General features: G+C 34.2%; 1 protein-coding gene across 1 annotated transcript in view; it reads right to left on the bottom strand.

The window, feature by feature from the left end:
• LOC142235555 (uncharacterized) overlaps nt 1–19918 on the bottom strand; it is a 30350-nt gene extending 10432 nt beyond the window's left edge. Inside the window, exons 1-2 of the mRNA XM_075306806.1 lie at nt 16681–19918; nt 14629–16615 (exon numbers count right to left, since the gene is read on the bottom strand). Of these exons, the coding sequence (XP_075162921.1) occupies nt 14629–16615; nt 16681–19918 (5225 nt within the window). The remainder of the gene's footprint in view (nt 1–14628; nt 16616–16680) is intronic.
• Nucleotides 19919–20799: the final 881 nt, after the last annotated feature.

The raw sequence follows: 20799 nt of genomic DNA, 5'->3' as shown, positions 1-20799 counted from the left end.
CGGGTGGTCACGAATTAAAGTCCTTTTCGCGCTAGGAAGTATATTTAAGGAGATATGGGAAAAATAAATTTTTCATATAAAAATTGCAATTTTTTTAGGTTTTGAGCGGATTATTAAATTTTTTGGGGTGTTACGAATTAAAGTCCTTTTCGCTCTAGGACGCGTATATACGAAGATATGGGCAAAATAAGTTTTTCAGATAAAAATTTCAATTTTTTTAGGTTTTGGGATAATTATTCAATTTTTTTGGGGGTGGTCATGAATTAAGGTCCTTTTCGCGCTAGGGCGCTTAGTTTAGGAGATATGGGCAAAATAAGTTTTTCATATCAAAATTTAAATTTTTTAGGTTTTGGGTGGATTTGTCAATTTTTTGGGGGTGGTCACGAATTAAAGTCCTTTTCGCCCTAGGAAGTATATTTAAGGAGATATGGGCAAAATAACTTTTTCATATAAAAATTGCAATTTTTTAGGTTTTGAGTGGATTATTAAATTTTTTGGGGTGTTACGAATTAAAGTCCTTTTCGCTCTAGGACGAGTATATACGAAGATATGGGCAAAAAAAAGTTTTTCAGATAAAAATTTCAATTTTTTTAGGTTTTGGGGGGATTATTCAATTTTTTTGGGGGTGGTCATGAATTAAAGTCCTTTTCGCGCTAGGACGCTTAGTTTAGGAGATGGGAGACACCGTGGTGCAATGGTTAGCATGCCCGCCTTGCATACACAAGGTCGTGGGTTCGATTCCTGCTACGACCGAACACCAAAACGTTTTTCAGCGGTGGATTATCCCACCTCAGTAATGCTGGTGACATTTCTGAGGGTTTCAAAGCTTCTCTAAGTGGTTTCACTGGCATGTGGAACGCCGTTCGGACTCGGCTATAAAAAGGAGGTCCCTTGTCATTGAGCTTAACATGGAATCGGGCAGCACTCAGTGATAAGAGAGAAGTTCACCACTGTGGTATCACAATGGACTGAATAGTCTAAGTGAGCCTGATACATCGGGCTGCCACATAACCTAACCTAACCTAACCTAGTTTAGGAGATATGGGCAAAATAAGTTTTTCATATCAAAATTTTAATTTTTTTAGGTTTTGGGTGGATTTGTCAATTTTTTGGGGGTGGTCACGAATTAAAGTCCATTTCGCCCTAGGACGCATATTTAAGGAGATATGGGCAAAATAACTTTTTCATATAAAAATTGCAATTTTTTTAGGTTTTGAGTGGATTATTAAATTTTTTGGGGTGTTACGAATTAAAGTCCTTTTCGCTCTAGTACGCGTATATACGAAGATATGGGCAAAATAAGTTTTTCAGATAAAAATTTCAATTTTTTTAGGTTTTGGGAGGATTATTCAATTTTTTTGGGGGTGGTCATGAATTAAAGTCCTTTTCGCGCTAGGGCGCTTAGTTTAGGAGATATGGGCAAAATAAGTTATTCATATCAAAATTTAAATTTTTTATAGGTTTTGGGTGGATTTGTCAATTTTTTGGGGGTGGTCACGAATTAAAGTCCATTTCGCCCTAGGACGCATATTTAAGGAGATATGGGCAAAATAACTTTTTCATATAAAAATTGCAATTTTTTTTAGGTTTTGAGTGGATTATTAAATTTTTTGGGGTGTTACGAATTAATGTCTTTTTCGCTCTAGGACGCGTATATACGAAGATATGGGCAAAATAAGTTTTTCAGATAAAAATTTCAATTTTTTAGGTTTTGGGAGGATTATTCAATTTTTTTGGGGGTGGTCATGAATTAAAGTCCTTTTCGCGCTAGGGCGCTTAGTTTAGGAGATATGGGCAAAATAAGTTTTTCATATCAAAATTTAAATTTTTTTAGGTTTTGGGTGGATTTGTCAATTTTTTGGGGGTGGTCACGAATTAAAGTCCTTTTCGCCCTAGGACGTATATTTAAGGAGATATGGGCAAAATAACTTTTTCATATAAAAATTGCAATTTTTTAGGTTTTGAGTGGATTATTAAATTTTTTGGGGTGTTACGAATTAAAGTCCTTTTCGCTCTAGGACGCGTATATACGAAGATATGGGCAAAATAAGTTTTTCAGATAAAAATTTTAATTTTTTTAGGTTTTGGGAGGATTATTCAATTTTTTTGGGGGTGGTCATGAATTAAAGTCCTTCTCGCGCTAGGGCGCTTAGTTTAGGAGATATGGGCAAAATAAGTTTTTCATATCAAAATTTAAATTTTTTTAGGTTTTGCGTGGATTTGTCAATTTTTTGGGGGTGGTCACGAATTAAAGTCCTTTTCGCCCTAGGACGTATATTTAAGGAGATATGGGCAAAATAACTTTTTCATATAAAAATTGCAATTTCTTAGGTTTTGAGTGGATTATTAAATTTTTTGGGGTGTTACGAATTAAAGTCCTTTTCGCTCTAGGGCGCGTATATACGAAGATATTGGCAAAATAAGTTTTTCAGATAAAAATTTCAATTTTTTTAGGTTTTGGGAGGATTATTCAATTTTTTTGGGGGTGGTCATGAATTAAAGTCCTTTTCGCGCTAGGGCGCTTAATTTAGGAGATATGGGCAAAATAAGTTTTTCATATAAAAATTTAAATTTTTTTAGGTTTTGGGTGGATTTGTCAATTTTTTGGGGGTGGTCACGAATTAAAGTCCATTTCGCCCTAGGACGCATATTTAAGGAGATATGGGCAAAATAAGTTTTTCAGATAAAAATTTCATTTTTTTAGGTTTTGGGAGGATTATTCAATTTTTTTGGGGGTGGTCATGAATTAAAGTCCTTTTCGCACTAGGGCGCTTTGTTTAGGAGATATGGGCAAAATAAGTTATTCAAATCAAAATTTAAATTTTTTTAGGTTTTGGGTGGATTTGTCAATTTTTTGGGGGTGGTCACGAATTAAAGTCCTTTTCGCCCTAGGACGTATATTTAAGGAGATATGGGCAAAATAACTTTTTCATATAAAAATTGCAATTTTTTTAGGTTTTGAGCGGATTATTAAATTTTTTGGGGTGTTACGAATTAAAGTCCTTTTCGCTCTAGGACGCGTATATACGAAGATATGGGCAAACTAAGTTTTTCAGATAAAAATTTCAATTTTTTTAGGTTTTGGGAGGATTATTCAATTTTTTTGGGGGTGGTCATGAATTAAAGTCCTTTTGGCGCTAGGGCGCTTAGTTTAGGAGATATGGGCAAAATAAGTTTTTCATACCAAAATTTAATTTTTTTTAGGTTTTGGATGGATTTGTCAATTATTTGGGGGTGGTCACGAATTAAAGTCCATTTCGCCCTAGGACGCATATTTAAGGAGATATGGGCAAAATAACTTTTTCATATAAAAATTGCAATTTTTTTAGGTTTTGAGTGGATTATTAAATTTTTTGGAGTGTTACGAATGAAAGTCCTTTCCGCTCTAGGACGCGTATATACGGAGATATGGGCAAAATAAGTTTTTCAGATAAAAATTTCAATTTTTTTAGGTTTTGGGAGGATTATTCAATTTTTTTGGGGTGGTCATGAATTAAAGTCCTTTTCGCGCTAGGGCGCTTAGTTTAGGAGATATGGGCAAAATAAGTTTTTCATATCAAATTTAAATTTTTTTAGGTTTTGGGTGGATTTGTCAATTTTTTGGGGGTGGTCACGAATTAAAGTCCATTTCGCCCTAGGACGCATATTTAAGGAGATATGGGCAAAATAACTTTTTCATATAAAAATTGCAATTTTTTTAGGTTTTGGGTGGATTTGTCAATTTTTTGGGGGTGGTCACGAATTAAAGTCCTTTTCGCCCTAGGACGCGTTAATACATACGGAGATATGGGCAAAATAAGTTTTTCAGATAAAAATTTCAATTTTTTTAGGTTTTGGGAGGATTATTCAATTTTTTTTGGGGTGGTCATGAATTAAAGTCCTTTTCGCGCTAGGGCGCTTAGTTAAGAGATATGGGCAAAATAAGTTTTTCATATCAAAATTTAAATTTTTTTAGGTTTTGGGTGGATTTGTCAATTTTTTGGGGGTGTCACGAATTAAAGTCCATTTCGCCCTAGGACGCATATTTAAGGAGATATGGGCAAAATAACTTTTTCATATAAATTGCTATTTTTTTAGGTTTTGATTAGTAAATTTTTAGGGTGTTACGAATTAAAGTCCTTTTCGCTCTAGGACGCGTATACACGAAGATATGGGCAAAATAAGTTTTTCAGATAAAAATTTCATTTTTTTTTTTGGTTTTGGGAGGATTATTTAATTTTTTTGGGGGTGGTCATGAATTAAAGTCATTTTCGCGCTAGGGCGCTTAGTTTAGGAGATATGGGCAAAATAAGTTTTTCATATTAAAATTTAATTTTTTTTTAGGTTTTGGGTGGATTTGTCAATTTTTTTGCGGGTGGTCACGAATTAAAGTCCTTTTCGCCCTAGGACGTATATTTAAGGAGATATGGGCAAAATAAATTTTTCATATAAAAATTGCAATTTTTTTAGGTTTTGAACGAAGATATGGGCAAAATAAGTTTTTCAGATAAAAATTTTAATTTTTTTAGGTTTTGGGAGGATTATTCAATTTTTTTGGGGGTGGTCATGAATTAAAGTCCTTCTCGCGCTAGGGCGCTTAGTTTAGGAGATATGGGCAAAATAAGTTTTTCATATCAAAATTTAATTTTTTTTAGGTTTTGCGTGGATTTGTCAATTTTTTGGGGGTGGTCACGAATTAAAGTCCTTTTCGCCCTAGGACGTATATTTAAGGAGATATGGGCAAAATAACTTTTTCATATAAAAATTGCAATTTCTTAGGTTTTGAGTGGATTATTAAATTTTTTGGGGTGTTACGAATTAAAGTCCTTTTCGCTCTAGGGCGCGTATATACGAAGATATGGGCAAAATAAGTTTTTCAGATAAAAATTTCAATTTTTTTAGGTTTTGGGAGGATTATTCAATTTTTTTGGAGGTGGTCATGAATTAAAGTCCTTTTCGCGCTAGGGCGCTTAATTTAGGAGATATGGGCAAAATAAGTTTTTCATATAAAAATTTAAATTTTTTTAGGTTTTGGGTGGATTTGTCAATTTTTTGGGGGTGGTCACGAATTAAAGTCCATTTCGCCCTAGGACGCATATTTAAGGAGATATGGGCAAAATAAGTTTTTCAGATAAAAATTTCATTTTTTTAGGTTTTGGGAGGATTATTCAATTTTTTTGGGGGTGGTCATGAATTAAAGTCCTTTTCGCACTAGGGCGCTTTGTTTAGGAGATATGGGCAAAATAAGTTATTCAAATTAAAATTTAAATTATTTTAGGTTTTTGGGTGGATTTGTCAATTTTTTGGGGGTGTTCACGAATTAAAGTCCTTTTCGCCCTAGGACGTGTATTTAAGGAGATATGGGCAAAATAACTTTTTCATATAAAAATTGCAATTTTTTTAGGTTTTGAGTGGATTATTAAATTTTTTGGCGTGTTACGACTGAAAGTCCTTTTCGCTCTAGGACGCGTATATACGAAGATATGGGCAAAATAAAATTTTCAGATAAAAATTTAAATTTTTTTAGGTTTTGGGAGGATTATTCAATTTTTTTGGGGATGATCATGAATTAAAGTCCTTTTCGCGCTAGGGCGCTTAGTTTAGGAGATATGGGCAAAATAAATTTTTCATATCAAAATTTCAATTTTTTTAGGGTTTGGGTGGATTTGTCAATTTTTTGGGGGTGGTCACGAATTAAAGTCCATTTCGCCCTAGGACGCATATTTAAGGAGATATGGGCAAAATAACTTTTTCATATAAAAATTGCAATTTTTTTAGGTTTTGGGTGGATTTGTCAATTTTTTGGGGGTGGTCACGAATTAAAGTCCTTTTCGCCCTAGGACGTATATTTAAGCAGATATGGGCAAAATAACTTTTTCATATAAAAATTGCAATTTTTTTAGGTTTTGAGCGGATTATTAAATTTTTTGGGGTGTTACGAATTAAAGTCCTTTTCGCTCTAGGACGCGTATATACGAAGATATGGGCAAACTAAGTTTTTCAGATAAAAATTTCAATTTTTTTTAGGTTTTGGGAGGATTATTCAATTTTTTTGGGGGTGGTCATGAATTAAAGTCCTTTTGGCGCTAGGGCGCTTAGTTTAGGAGATATGGGCAAAATAAGTTTTTCATACCAAAATTTAAATTTTTTTAGGTTTTGGATGGATTTGTCAATTATTTGGGGGTGGTCACGAATTAAAGTCCATTTCGCCCTAGGACGCATATTTAAGGAGATATGGGCAAAATAACTTTTTCATATAAAAATTGCAATTTTTTTAGGTTTTGAGCGGATTATTAAATTTTTTGGAGTATTACGAATGAAAGTCCTTTCCGCTCTAGGACGCGTATATACGGAGATATGGGCAAAATAAGTTTTTCAGATAAAAATTTCAATTTTTTTCGGTTTTGGGAGGATTCTTCAATTTTTTTGGGGTGGTCATGAATTAAAGTCCTTTTCGCGCTAGGGCGCTTAGTTTAGGAGATATGGGCAAAATAAGTTTTTCATATCAAAATTTAAATTTTTTTAGGTTTTGTGTGGATTTGTCAATTTTTTGGGGGTGGTCACGAATTAAAGTCCATTTCGCCCTAGGACGCATATTTAAGGAGATATGGGCAAAATAACTTTTTCATATAAAAATAGCAATTTTTTTAGGTTTTGGGTGGATTTGTCAATTTTTTGGGGGTGGTCACGAATTAAAGTCCTTTTCGCCCTAGGACGCGTTAATACATACGGAGATATGGGCAAAATAAGTTTTTCAGATAAAAATTTCAATTTTTTTAGGTTTTGGGAGGATTATTCAATTTTTTTTGGGGTGGTCATGAATTAAAGTCCTTTTCGCGCTAGGGCGCTTAGTTAAGAGATATGGGCAAAATAAGTTTTTCATATCAAAATTTAAATTTTTTTAGGTTTTGGGTGGATTTGTCAATTTTTTGGGGGTGTCACGAATTAAAGTCCATTTCGCCCTAGGACGCATATTTAAGGAGATATGGGCAAAATAACTTTTTCATATAAATTGCAATTTTTTTAGGTTTTGATTATTAAATTTTTTAGGGTGTTACGAATTAAAGTCCTTTTCGCTCTAGGACGCGTATATACGAAGATATGGGCAAAATAAATTTTTCAGATAAAAATTTCATTTTTTTTTGGTTTTGGGAGGATTATTTAATTTTTTTGGGGGTGGTCATGAATTAAAGTCCTTTTCGCGCTAGGGCGCTTAGTTTAGGAGATATGGGCAAAATAAGTTTTTCATATTAAAATTTAAATTTTTTTTAGGTTTTGGGTGGATTTGTCAATTTTTTTGCGGGTGGTCACGAATTAAAGTCCTTTTCGCCCTAGGACGTATATTTAAGGAGATATGGGCAAAATAACTTTTTCATATAAAAATTGCATTTTTTTTTAGGTTTTGAGCGGATTATTAAATTTTTTGGGGTGTTACGAATTAAAGTCCTTTTCGCTCTAGGACGCGTATATACGAAGATATGGGCAAAATAAGTTTTTCAGATAAAAATTTCAATTTTTTTAGGTTTTGGGAGGATTATTCAATTTTTTTGGGGGTGGTCATGAATTAAGGTCCTTTTCGCGCTAGGGCGCTTAGTTTAGGAGATATGGGCAAAATAAGTTTTTCATATCAAAATTTAAATTTTTTTAGGTTTTGGGTGGATTTGTCAATTTTTTGGGGGTGGTCACGAATTAAAGTCCTTTTCGCCCTAGGACGTATATTTAAGGAGATATGGGCAAAATAACTTTTTCATATAAAAATTGAAATTTTTTAGGTTTTGAGTGGATTTGTCAATTTTTTGGGGGTGGTCACGAATTAAAGTCCTTTTCGCCCTAGGACGCGTTAATACATACGGAGATATGGGCAAAATAAGTTTTTCATAGAAAAATTGCAATTTTTTTAGGTTTTGAGTGGATTATTAATTTTTTTGGGGTGTTACGAATTAAAGTGCTTTTCGATCTAGGACGCGTATATACGAAGATATGGGCAAAATAAGTTTTTCAGATAAAAATTTCAATTTTTTAGGTTTTGGGAGGATTATTCAATTTATTTGGGGGTGGTCATGAATTAAAGTCCTTTTCGCGCTAGGGCGCTTAGTTTAGGAGATATGGGCAAAATAAGTTGTTCATATCAAAATTTAAATTTTTTTAGGTTTTGGGTGGATTTGTCAATTTTTTGGGGGTGGTCACGAATTAAAGTCCATTTCGCCCTAGGACGCATATTTACGGAGATATGGGCAAAATAACTTTTTCATATAAAAATTGCAATTTTTTTAGGTTTTGGGTGGATTTGTCAATTTTTTGGGGGTGGTCACGAATTAAAGTCCTTTTCGCCCTAGGACGCGTTAATACATACGGAGATATGGGCAAAATAAGTTTTTCAGATAAAAATTTCAATTTTTTTAGGTTTTGGGAGGATTATTCAATTTTTTTTGGGGTGGTCATGAATTAAAGTCCTTTTCGCGCTAGGGCGCTTAGTTTAGGAGATATGGGCAAAATAAGTTTTACATATCAAAATTTAAATTTTTTTAGGTTTTGGGTGGATTTGTCAATTTTTTGGGGGTGTCACGAATTAAAGTCCATTTCGCCCTAGGACGCATATTTAAGGAGATATGGGCAAAATAACTTTTTCATATAAATTGCAATTTTTTTAGGTTTTGATTATTAAATTTTTTAGGGTGTTACGAATTAAAGTCCTTTTCGCTCTAGGACGCGTATATACGAAGATATGGGCAAAATAAGTTTTTCAGATAAAAATTTCATTTTTTTTTTTGGTTTTGGGAGGATTATTTAATTTTTTTGGGGTGGTCATGAATTAAAGTCCTTTTCGCGCTAGGGCGCTTAGTTTAGGAGATATAGGCAAAATAAGTTTTTCATATTAAAATTTAAATTTTTTTTAGGTTTTGGGTGGATTTGTCAATTTTTTGCGGGTGGTCACGAATTAAAGTCCTTTTCGCCCTAGGACGTATATTTAAGGAGATATGGGCAAAATAACTTTTTCATATAAAAATTGCAATTTTTTAGGTTTTGAGTGGATTATTAAATTTTTTGGGGTGTTACGAATTAAAGTCCTTTTCGCTCTAGGACGCGTATATACGAAGATATGGGCAAAATAAGTTTTTCAGATAAAAATTTTAATTTTTTTAGGTTTTGGGAGGATTATTCAATTTTTTTGGGGGTGGTCATGAATTAAAGTCCTTTTCGCGCTAGGGCGCTTAGTTTAGGAGATATGGGCAAAATAAGTTTTTCATATCAAAATTTAAATTTTTTTAGGTTTTGGGTGGATTTGTCAATTTTTTGGGGGTGGTCACGAATTAAAGTCCTTTTCGCCCTAGGACGTATATTTAAGGAGATATGGGCAAAATAACTTTTTCATATAAAAATTGCAATTTCTTAGGTTTTGAGTGGATTATTAAATTTTTTGGGGTGTTACGAATTAAAGTCCTTTTCGCTCTAGGGCGCGTATATACGAAGATATGGGCAAAATAAGTTTTTCAGATAAAAATTTCAATTTTTTTAGGTTTTGGGAGGATTATTCAATTTTTTTGGGGGTGGTCATGAATTAAAGTCCTTTTCGCGCTAGGGTGCTTAATTTAGGAGATATGGGCAAAATAAGTTTTTCATATAAAAATTTAAATTTTTTTAGGTTTTGGGTGGATTTGTCAATTTTTTGGGGGTGGTCACGAATTAAAGTCCTTTTCGCCCTAGGACGTATATTTAAGGAGATATGGGCAAAATAACTTTTTCATATAAAAATTGCAATTTTTTAGGTTTTGAGTGGATTGTTAAATTTTTTGGGGTGTTACGAATTAAAGTCCTTTTCGCTCTAGGACGCGTATATACGAAGATATGGGCAAACTAAGTTTTTCAGATAAAAATTTCAATTTTTTTAGGTTTTGGGAGGATTATTCAATTTTTTTGGGGGTGGTCATGAATTAAAGTCCTTTTCGCGCTAGGGCGCTTAGTTTAGGAGATATGGGCAAAATAAGTTTTTCATATCAAAATTTGAATTTTTTTAGGTTTTGGGTGGATTTGTCAATTTTTTGGGGGTGGTCACGAATTAAAGTCCTTTTCGCCCTAGGACGTATATTTAAGGAGATATGGGCAAAATAACTTTTTCATATAAAAATTGCAATTTCTTAGGTTTTGAGTGGATTATTAAATTTTTTGGGGTGTTACGAATTAAAGTCTTTTTCGCTCTAGGGCGCGTATATACGAAGATATGGGCAAAATAAGTTTTTCAGATAAAAATTTCAATTTTTTTAGGTTTTGGGAGGATTATTAAATTTTTTTGGGGATGGTCATGAATTAAAGTCCTTTTGGCGCTAGGGCGCTTAGTTTAGGAGATATGGGCAAAATAAGTTTTTCATACCAAAATTTAAATTTTTTTAGGTTTTGGATGGATTTCTCATTTTTTTGGGGGTGATCACGAATTAAAGTCCATTTCGCCCTAGGACGCATATTTAAGGAGATATGGGCAAAATAACTTTTTCATATAAAAATTGCAATTTTTTTAGGTTTTGAGTGGATTATTAAATTTTATGGAGTGTTACGAATGAAAGGCCTTTCCGCTCTAGGACGCGTATATACGGAGATATGGGCAAAATAAGTTTTTCAGATAAAAATTTCAATTTTTTTAGGTTTTGGGAGGATTATTCAATTTTTTTGGGGTGGTCATGAATTAAAGTCCTTTTCGCGCTAGGGCGCTTAGTTTAGGAGATATGGGCAAAATAAGTTTTTCATATCAAAATTTAAATTTTTTTAGGTTTTGGGTGGATTTGTCAATTTTTTGGGGGTGGTCACGAATTAAAGTCCATTTCGCCCTAGGACGCATATTTAAGGAGATATGGGAAAAATAACTTTTTCATATAAAAATTGCAATTTTTTTAGGTTTTGGGTGGATTTGTCAATTTTTTGGGGGTGGTCACGAATTAAAGTCCTTTTCGCCCTAGGACGCGTTAATACATACGGAGATATGGGCAAAATAAGTTTTTCAGATAAAAATTTCAATTTTTTTAGGTTTTGGGAGGATTATTCAATTTTTTTGGGGTGGTCATGAATTAAAGTCCTTTTCGCGCTAGGGCGCTTAGTTTAGGAGATATGGGCAAAATAAGTTTTTCATATCAAAATTTAAATTTTTTTAGGTTTTGGGTGGATTTGTCAATTTTTTGGGGGTGTCACGAATTAAAGTCCATTTCGCCCTAGGACGCATATTTAAGGAGATATGGGCAAAATAACTTTTTCATATAAATTGCAATTTTTTTAGGTTTTGATTATTAAATTTTTTAGGGTGTTACGAATTAAAGTCCTTTTCGCTCTAGGACGCGTATATACGAAGATATGGGCAAAATAAGTTTTTCAGATAAAAATTTCATTTTTTTTTTTTGGTTTTGGGAGGATTATTTAATTTTTTTGGGGGTGGTCATGAATTAAAGTCCTTTTCGCGCTAGGGCGCTTAGTTTAGGAGATATAGGCAAAATAAGTTTTTCATATTAAAATTTAAATTTTTTTAGGTTTTGGGTGGATTTGTCAATTTTTTTGCGGGTGGTCACGAATTAAAGTCCTTTTCGCCCTAGGACGTATATTTAAGGAGATATGGGCAAAATAAATGTTTCATATAAAAATTGCAATTTTTTTAGGTTTTGAGCGGATTATTAAATTTTTTGGGGTGTTACGAATTAAAGTCCTTTTCGCTCTAGGACGCGTATATACGAAGATATGGGCAAAATAAGTTTTTCATATAAAAATTGCAATTTTTTTTGGTTTTGAGTGGATTATTAAATTTTTTGGGGTGTTACGAATTAAAGTGCTTTTCGCTGTAGGACGCGTATATACGAAGATATGGGCAAAATAAGTTTTTCAGATAAAAATTTCAATTTTTTAGGTTTTGGGAGGATTATTCAATTTTTTTGGGGGTGGTCATGAATTAAAGTCCTTTTCGCGCTAGGGCGCTTAGTTTAGGAGATATGGGCAAAATAAGTTTTTCATATCAAAATTTAAATTTTTTTAGGTTTTGGGTGGATTTGTCAATTTTTTGGGGGTGGTCACGAATTAAAGTCCTTTTCGCCCTAGGACGTATATTTAAGGAGATATGGGCAAAATAACTTTTTCATATAAAAATTGCAATTTTTTAGGTTTTGAGTGGATTTGTCAATTTTTTGGGGGTGGTCACGAATTAAAGTCCTTTTCGCCCTAGGACGCGTTAATACATACGGAGATATGGGCAAAATAAGTTTTTCATATAAAAATTGCAATTTTTTTTGGTTTTGAGTGGATTATTAAATTTTTTGGGGTGTTACGAATTAAAGTGCTTTTCGCTGTAGAACGCGTATATACGAAGATATGGGCAAAATAAGTTTTTCAGATAAAAATTTCAATTTTTTAGGTTTTGGGAGGATTATTCAATTTTTTTGGGGGTGGTCATGAATTAAAGTCCTTTTCGCGCTAGGGCGCTTAGTTTAGGAGATATGTGCAAAATAAGTTTTTCATATCAAAATTTAAATTTTTTTAGGTTTTGGGTGGATTTGTCAATTTTTTGGGGGTGGTCACGAATTAAAGTCCTTTTCGCCCTAGGACGTATATTTAAGGAGATATGGGCAAAATAACTTTTTCATATAAAAATTGCAATTTTTTAGGTTTTGAGTGGATTATTAAATTTTTTGGGGTGTTACGAATTAAAGTCCTTTTCGCTCTAGGACGCGTATATACGAAGATATGGGCAAAATAAGTTTTTCAGATAAAAATTTTAATTTTTTTAGGTTTTGGGAGGATTATTCAATTTTTTTGGGGGTGGTCATGAATTAAAGTCCTTTTCGCGCTAGGGCGCTTAGTTTAGGAGATTGGGCAAAATAAGTTTTTCATATCAAACTTTAAATTTTTTTAGGTTTTGGGTGGATTTGTCAATTTTTTGGGGGTGGTCACGAATTAAAGTCCTTTTCGCCCTAGGACGTATATTTAAGGAGATATGGGCAAAATAACTTTTTCATATAAAAATTGCAATTTCTTAGGTTTTGAGTGGATTATTAAATTTTTTGGGGTGTTACGAATTAAAGTCCTTTTCGCTCTAGGACGCGTATATACGAAGATATGGGCAAAATAAGTTTTTCAGATAAAAATTTCAATTTTTTTAGGTTTTGGGAGGATTATTCAATTTTTTTGGGGGTGGTCATGAATTAAAGTCCTTTTCGCGCTAGGGCGCTTAATTTAGGAGATATGGGCAAAATAAGTTTTTCATATAAAAATTTAAATTTTTTTAGGTTTTGGGTGGATTTGTCAATTTTTTGGGGGTGGTCACGAATTAAAGTCCATTTCGCCCTAGGACGCATATTTAAGGAGATATGGGCAAAATACGTTTTTCAGATAAAAATTTCATTTTTTTAGGTTTTGGGAGGATTATTCAATTTTTTTGGGGGTGGTCATGAATTAAAGTCCTTTTCGCACTAGGGCGCTTTGTTTAGGAGATATGGGCAAAATAAGATATTCAAATCAAAATTTAAATTTTTTTAGGTTTTGGGTGGATTTGTCAATTTTTTGGGGGTGGTCACGAATTAAAGTCCTTTTCGCCCTAGGACGTATATTTAAGGAGATATGGGCAAAATAACTTTTTCATATAAAAATTGCAATTTTTTTAGGTTTTGAGTGGATTATTAAATTTTTTGGCGTGTTACGACTGAAAGTCCTTTTCGCTCTAGGACGCGTATATACGAAGATATGGGCAAAATAAGATTTTCAGATAAAAATTTCAATTTTTTTAGGTTTTGGGAGGATTATTCAATTTTTTTGGGGGTGATCATGAATTAAAGTCCTTTTCGCGCTAGGGCGCTTAGTTTAGGAGATATGGGCAAAATAAGTTTTTCATATCAAAATTTAAATTTTTTTAGGGTTTGGGTGGATTTGTCAATTTTTTGGGGGTGGTCACGAATTAAAGTCCATTTCGCCCTAGGACGCATATTTAAGGAGATATGGGCAAAATAACTTTTTCATATAAAAATTGCAATTTTTTTAGGTTTTGGGTGGATTTGTCAATTTTTTGGGGGTGGTCACGAATTAAAGTCCTTTTCGCCCTAGGACGTATATTTAAGGAGATATGGGCAAAATAACTTTTTCATATAAAAATTGCAATTTTTTTAGGTTTTGAGCGGATTATTAAATTTTTTGGGGTGTTACGAATTAAAGTCCTTTTCGCTCTAGGACGCGTATATACGAAGATATGGGCAAACTAAGTGTTGACGGAGATAAAAAAACAAACCAAGATTTCTCCGTATATATGCGACGAAAGGAGAAATACCAAGAACGATAGAATATGCCTTTTATTCCAAATATCAATATGTTGACCAGCTTGGCTAATGCTTAGTGTAGCGAGATGTCTATATGTAGCCACAATGTGTGTACCGCTAATGCAATAGATGTACGATATGATGTGTATGCTTTTATTTAACAAAACTTGCAAAGTAATGCGACAAACGAAAAAACAACGATTGAGAGATGCTTATAATAAAGGTACAATTTATAGATTTTAAAGAGAGCTTTGGATACAGTTAATTGAAACATGAATTGATGATTGCTTATTAGCGATAATCGATTTTGATTACAATTATAACAATTAAAATACACAGAGAAAAATAAACAGATTATTGGTACATAAAGTCGTACATTTTTGAAATTATTTTATTAATCATATTAACCGGTCTCAGAACATCCTCCCCCTTTGGAAGGTGCAACCTTTCAACGTCATTTGTGGGTAACCTGCATAATTTGGAAACAGCTCTTCTTGTTATGCCCTTGGTTGTCCTTATAACAGCTACTCGAACAACATCGTCTTCGCCAGCGATAACTTCCACAACTCTTCCCATAGACCACTTAAGAGGCGGTAGATTCTCGTCTTTAAGCAAAACCATGTCGTTTGGTTGAAGATTTGGTGATGCCCTTTGCCATTTAGTGCGCTGTTGCAATGATGTGAGGTATTCTGTGCTCCATTTTCTCCAAAAATGCTGCTGCATGTAGCATACTCTTTGCCATCTATTTAAGTGATTAATGTTAAGTGTTGTTATATCCGGTTCAATGACGGAGACGAGTGAGGAGCCGACTAAAAAATGAGCCGGTGTAATGACTTCCAAATCGTCAGGATTCTCTGAAATTGAACAAAGAGGTCTTGAGTTCATAATAGCAGAAATTTGACAAATAATGGTTCTAAGCTCATCGAAATCCAAAATTGAAAGGCCTATGGTTTTCAAAATGTGTGTTTTGGCAATCTTAACGGATGCCTCCCAGAGTCCACCAAAATGTGGAGATCTGGGAGGAATACATTTCCAGTCTATAGTGTCTTGCAAACAGCTTTCGTGAACTGCGGTTATGTGTTTTTCGCTTAGAAAAAGTCGCTTGAGTTCCAGGAGTTCATTCTTAGCACCTACAAAGTTTGTGGCGTTATCTGACCATATAACACTAGGTTTTCCACGGGTGCTGATAAATCGTTTTAATGCCGCCAAAAACGCTTGAGTGGACAAATCCTTAACGAGCTCCAAGTGGACAGCCTTTGTAATGAAGCATACAAAAAGGCTTATGTAGCATTTAACTGCTGGTCGAGATCGTATTTCTGAGCGATAATACAATGGTCCACAATAGTCAACACCACAAATTAAAAAAGCTCGGTTCTCACAAACCCTAGCAGCTGGTAGATTTCCCATTATGTGCTGTATTATTTGAGGCTTTACACGGTAACAGCGAACGCATTTGTTTACAATCCGGCTGACTTCTTTTCTTCCTCCGATAGGCCAAAATTCCAACCTAATGTTTGCGAGTAAAGATGATGGACCTGCGTGCATGTACTCGTGGTGAAAATAGTTTATTATTGATTCAGATAATGGGTGACGCTTTGGTAAAATTGTTGGGTGTTTAGCATTAAAAGACATATTCGAGTTATTTAAACGACCACCTACTCGTAATACGCCATGGTCATCTAAAAATGGATTTAATGAAATAAGCGGGCTTGAATTGTCAACTGTTGTTTTGTTGCTGAGCGCCTGGTATTCTTTGAAGAAATTGGACCGTTGTACCATTCTGATTAACATCATAGTTCCCAATCGAACATCTTGCACAGTAAGAGGCCCTTTACGATTTCCAATTTTCTTTGCTCCAAATTTGTATACATAGGCATAAACACGACACAATTTACCATATGATGTAATAAATTTACAATTGGATGAAAAATCGACAGTTTTGTGGGTAGCAAACATTACAACTTTGCGTTTTTCTGGTAAGTCCATCAATCGATCGGGCAAATTAGGCCACATGCTTTTATTTTGTCTTAGAAAATTTGGTCCGAACAGCCACAATGTTGATTTGGATATCTCCAATGGATAAGACCCTCGAGAAAGAATATCCGCAGGGTTCTGATCTGTGGGAACATAATTCCAAGTCATTGATGATGTCAATGTTTGTATTCGAGATACTCTGTTTGAAACGAAAACGTGAAAATCTGATGAATCTTCCCTTATCCAGGACAGAACTATACTTGAGTCTGACCAACAATAGTAGTCTCCAATAAAAATATCGAGATTCTTAATTTTATGTATGAGCTCAGCTAACAACGATGCCGCAGCCAATTCTAATTTAGGAATTGTAAGAACCTTTGTGGGAGCCACTTTGGTTTTGAACATAGCAAATTTGTATCCACTGTGCCATTAAACTCTGTACGAATATATATACATGCTCCGTAGGCTATTCGACTAGCGTCGCAGAAAGCATGTACTTCTGTTTTGCTTTTTGGAGTTAACACTCTTCTAGGAAAGCTACAATTGTTTATATGCTTCAATTCGTCGTATATATGACCCCACTCAATATTCAATTTATGCGGGAGAATCTCGTCCCACTCAATCTTCTCTTTCCAAAGCAATTGCAAAAACACTTTTACTTTTGTTACTACAGGACCGATTAGCCCAAGTGGGTCATAAATTCTTGCTATTGTAGACATAACAGACCTTTTCGTATTTCGCTGAGAATAAACTGGGATATGGGAGAACAAAAATGAGTCACTCTCTGGACTCCAAACCAATCCAAGTGTTTTTGTTACATTGTTGCAGTCACTGAAAGTCAAAAGCTTTTCTTTGTTATTCTCAGGAATGTTTCTCATTATGTGTGGATCATTGGAGCACCACTTTCTTATTACAAAGTTACCTCGTCGAAGAAGATTTGTTGTTTGTTCCTTGATTTCATTTACTTCTTCTATAGTACTGCCCCCTGAAATAAGATCGTCTACATAAAAATCGCGAAATACAATTTTTGATCCTATCGGATAATTTTTCCGTTCATCACACGCAAGCTGTTGCATAGATCTTATGGCCAAAAAAGAGGCTGACTTTGTTCCATAAGTCACAGTATCAAGTCTGAATATTTTAATTGGCTCATTCGAATTATCTCTCCATAAAATACACTGCAAATAATTATCTGGCGATGCCATTCTTACACAGCGATACATTTTACAAATGTCTCCAGTGAGAGCAATGTAAAAAGAACGAAATCGAATCAAAATATCAAATAGCAATGGCTGAATGTTTGGACCGCACATCAAAACATCATTTAGTGACAAACCTGATGTAGTGCGAGATGACCCATCGAAAACTACTCGCAATTTAGTAGTTGTACTCTCCTCTTTTACAACGCAGTGATGCGGCAGAAAATAAACTGGCACGTCTTTAGGGGTCGATGTAATTAATGACATATGATTTAGTTCGCAGTACTCTTTAATGAACGCTGAGTGAAGGCGTTTTTCCAAATTTTTAAATCTACGTAAGGCTTGTTCATATGAATTTCCAAGCAATTTGGGACTAGATTTAAATGGAAGCCGAACTGAATATTCGCCCGATTCGAGTCTAGTATAATTCTCTACGAAGTGTTGCTCGCATTCAATGTCCTCTTTGGGGACTTTCTTTACTAATTCCAAATTGTTTTCAATTTCCCAAAAAGACCGAATCAAATCATGGAGTTTTATATCAAAAGCAGGATCTGGAGTCTCTTTGATGCCCACAAGACACATACTTCTACGAACGAATTGATTGCCACCTCCTCCTACAATCCAACCAAATTTTGATTTAACCAAGACGGGTAGTCCTGGTGCCATTGAAATTTTTCCATCGCACAGTGACTCAAAAAATATTTCACTGCCAATCAGCAAGTCAATACGACCTGATTCATTAAATTTTGGATCAGCCAATTTTAGATTTGGTGGGATATTCCAAGATGAAATATCAATGCTAGCTGGTGGCTGTTTGTCTATTATTGTTGATATAACAGCGGCTGAAATATATGCGGTGGATGAATCAAAATGCGATTCAATACAAAACTGGACGCTTTTCATAGACGAAAAATCAGTCTGACCGATTCCGGAAACAACAGTTGTGGAAAAATCTGCTTTTAGTTGAAGTCTGTTGAGACAATTTGTTGTAATGAAATTAGCTTGTGATGCTGAATCGAGTATAGCTCTACATGGAAATCGAAAACCAGATTTGCCTTTGACGAATACAATAGCAGTTGCTAAAAACGCATTTTGAACTTTATCATAATTTTCAGGCTCATTCGTGGATGAAGCTACTAATACTGAATATGGTAACTGGTTTGAAGCAGATGCGATATTTCTATCAACATAGGGGTTTGTTGAGCTTAATCCATTTGAAGTTGACGGAATGTTTTCCGAATTGGAATTATTTGAGAAAGGATCTTTACTATCCATATGCAAAAGAGTATTGTGCTTTTGAGTGCAGTGTCGACAGCTGCTGGACTTGCACGACTTTAAGCCATGGCCTTTGCGTAGGCAGTTTAAACATAAATTAAACTTTTTTGCAATCTGAAAGCGTTGGCTGGGTGTTAGTGACAAAAATTCTGGGCAATTGTATATATTGTGGTCTTCAGACTTGCAATTATTACAAACTTTTGAGTTATCGTTAGTAACTACGAAACTTCTTTTACGATTGTTAGTAAAACTATGTTTATTGCCCACCTTTTGGCTTGGTGTTTTTGTTACCATAGCATACTCCACATTTTCCAATCTTTGGCACCATTGTTGAAGAAATTCAGCCATATTATCCCATTTTGGTATGTCGTTGTTTGGCGTGGATTCTTCCCATTTGCTCCGAGTAGCAGCATCAAGCTTACGGCCGACAAGGTGTATCAGCATGCAATCTGCTATTTGCTCCTTTGAACCCATGGTAAGTAGAGCTCGAAGATGAGAGTTGATAGAGTCACTAAGATGTCGAAGTTTTGCCACTGATCCATCCTCCACGCTACTTAATCCAAAAATATCACGAATGTGAGCCTGAAAGTTCAAACGTTTATTATCAAATCTTTTAATTAACAAATCTATAGCTTTATCATAATTTTCCTCGATAATTTCCAGCGATCGTATTGTATCCAGCGCTGATCCGGTAAGACAGGAGCGTAAGTGTTGAAATTTTTCTATTTTTGTTAAATCATTGTCTTCACCAATAACAGTTCTGAACATTGAGTAAAAATCTGGCCATTCCGAATAATCACCAGCGAATTTAGGATTTTGCAGTATTGGTAGTCGAGGCTTTTGTGTTGGCAACAAAAACGATGGATGTGTTTCATTAAAAGTTGAATTGTTAGAAGCCGCTTGCCTTGAACCATCTTCTTTCATTTTAATGGCAATGGATTTTCGAGTCAAAATACTTTTGGCAGAAATGTACAACGTTTCGAATTCGACGGGCAAATTACTATCGATTTCATTTGGGCTTTCATCTTCAAGTAAATTATGAAGCTTTTCGAAATTTGCATTTAGTTTATTAACTTGCTGGAGCCTCACACTGATGTCGGCTTCGTCCAAGCCATCAATTGGTTTTGATTTTAAATCTATTTCAATGGTTTCCAAACGATATTTTAAAACCAAACACTTTCGCTTTAGGATTGAATTTTGCTCTTCCGAATCACTCATTTTTGTTACAAATTACGTATTTCTCGACTTGCAAAAATAACGTTTTTGACGCGATCACGTCGGGGTCACCAATGTTGACGGAGATAAAAAAACAAACCAAGATTTCTCCGTATATATGCGACGAAAGGAGAAATACCAAGAACGATAGAATATGCCTTTTATTCCAAATATCAATATGTTGACCAGCTTGGCTAATGCTTAGTGTAGCGAGATGTCTATATGTAGCCACAATGTGTGTACGGCTAATGCAATAGATAGCTATGTACGATATGATGTGTATGCTTTTATTTAACAAAACTTGCAAAGTAATGCGACAAACGAAAAAACAACGATTGAGAGATGCTTATAGCTAAGGTACAATTTATAGATTTTAAAGAGAGCTTTGGATACAGTTAATTGAAACATGAATTGATGATTGCTTATTAGCGATAATCGATTTTGATTACAATTATAACAATTAAAATACACAGAGAAAAATAAACAGATTATTGGTACATAAAGTCGTACATTTTTGAAATTATTTTATTAATCATATTAACCGGTCTCAGAACACTAAGTTTTTCAGATAAAAATTTCAATTTTTTTAGGTTTTGGGAGGATTATTCAATTTTTTTGGGGGTGGTCATGAATTAAAGTCCTTTTGGCGCTAGGGCGCTTAGTTTAGGAGATATGGGCAAAATAAGTTTTTCATACCAAAATTTAATTTTTTTTAGGTTTTGGATGGATTTGTCAATTTTTTGGGGGTGGTCACGAATTAAAGTCCATTTCGCCCTAGGACGCATATTTAAGGAGATATGGGCAAAATAACTTTTTCATATAAAAATTGCAATTTTTTAGGTTTTGAGTGGATTATTAAATTTTTTGGAGTGTTACGAATGAAA

This window comes from Haematobia irritans, chromosome 4 (assembly GCF_050003625.1).
Source record: "Haematobia irritans isolate KBUSLIRL chromosome 4, ASM5000362v1, whole genome shotgun sequence".
NCBI lineage: Eukaryota > Metazoa > Arthropoda > Insecta > Diptera > Muscidae > Haematobia > Haematobia irritans.
Note: the sequence above shows the minus strand (reverse complement) of the source record. Positions and strands in the feature narration are given on the sequence as shown.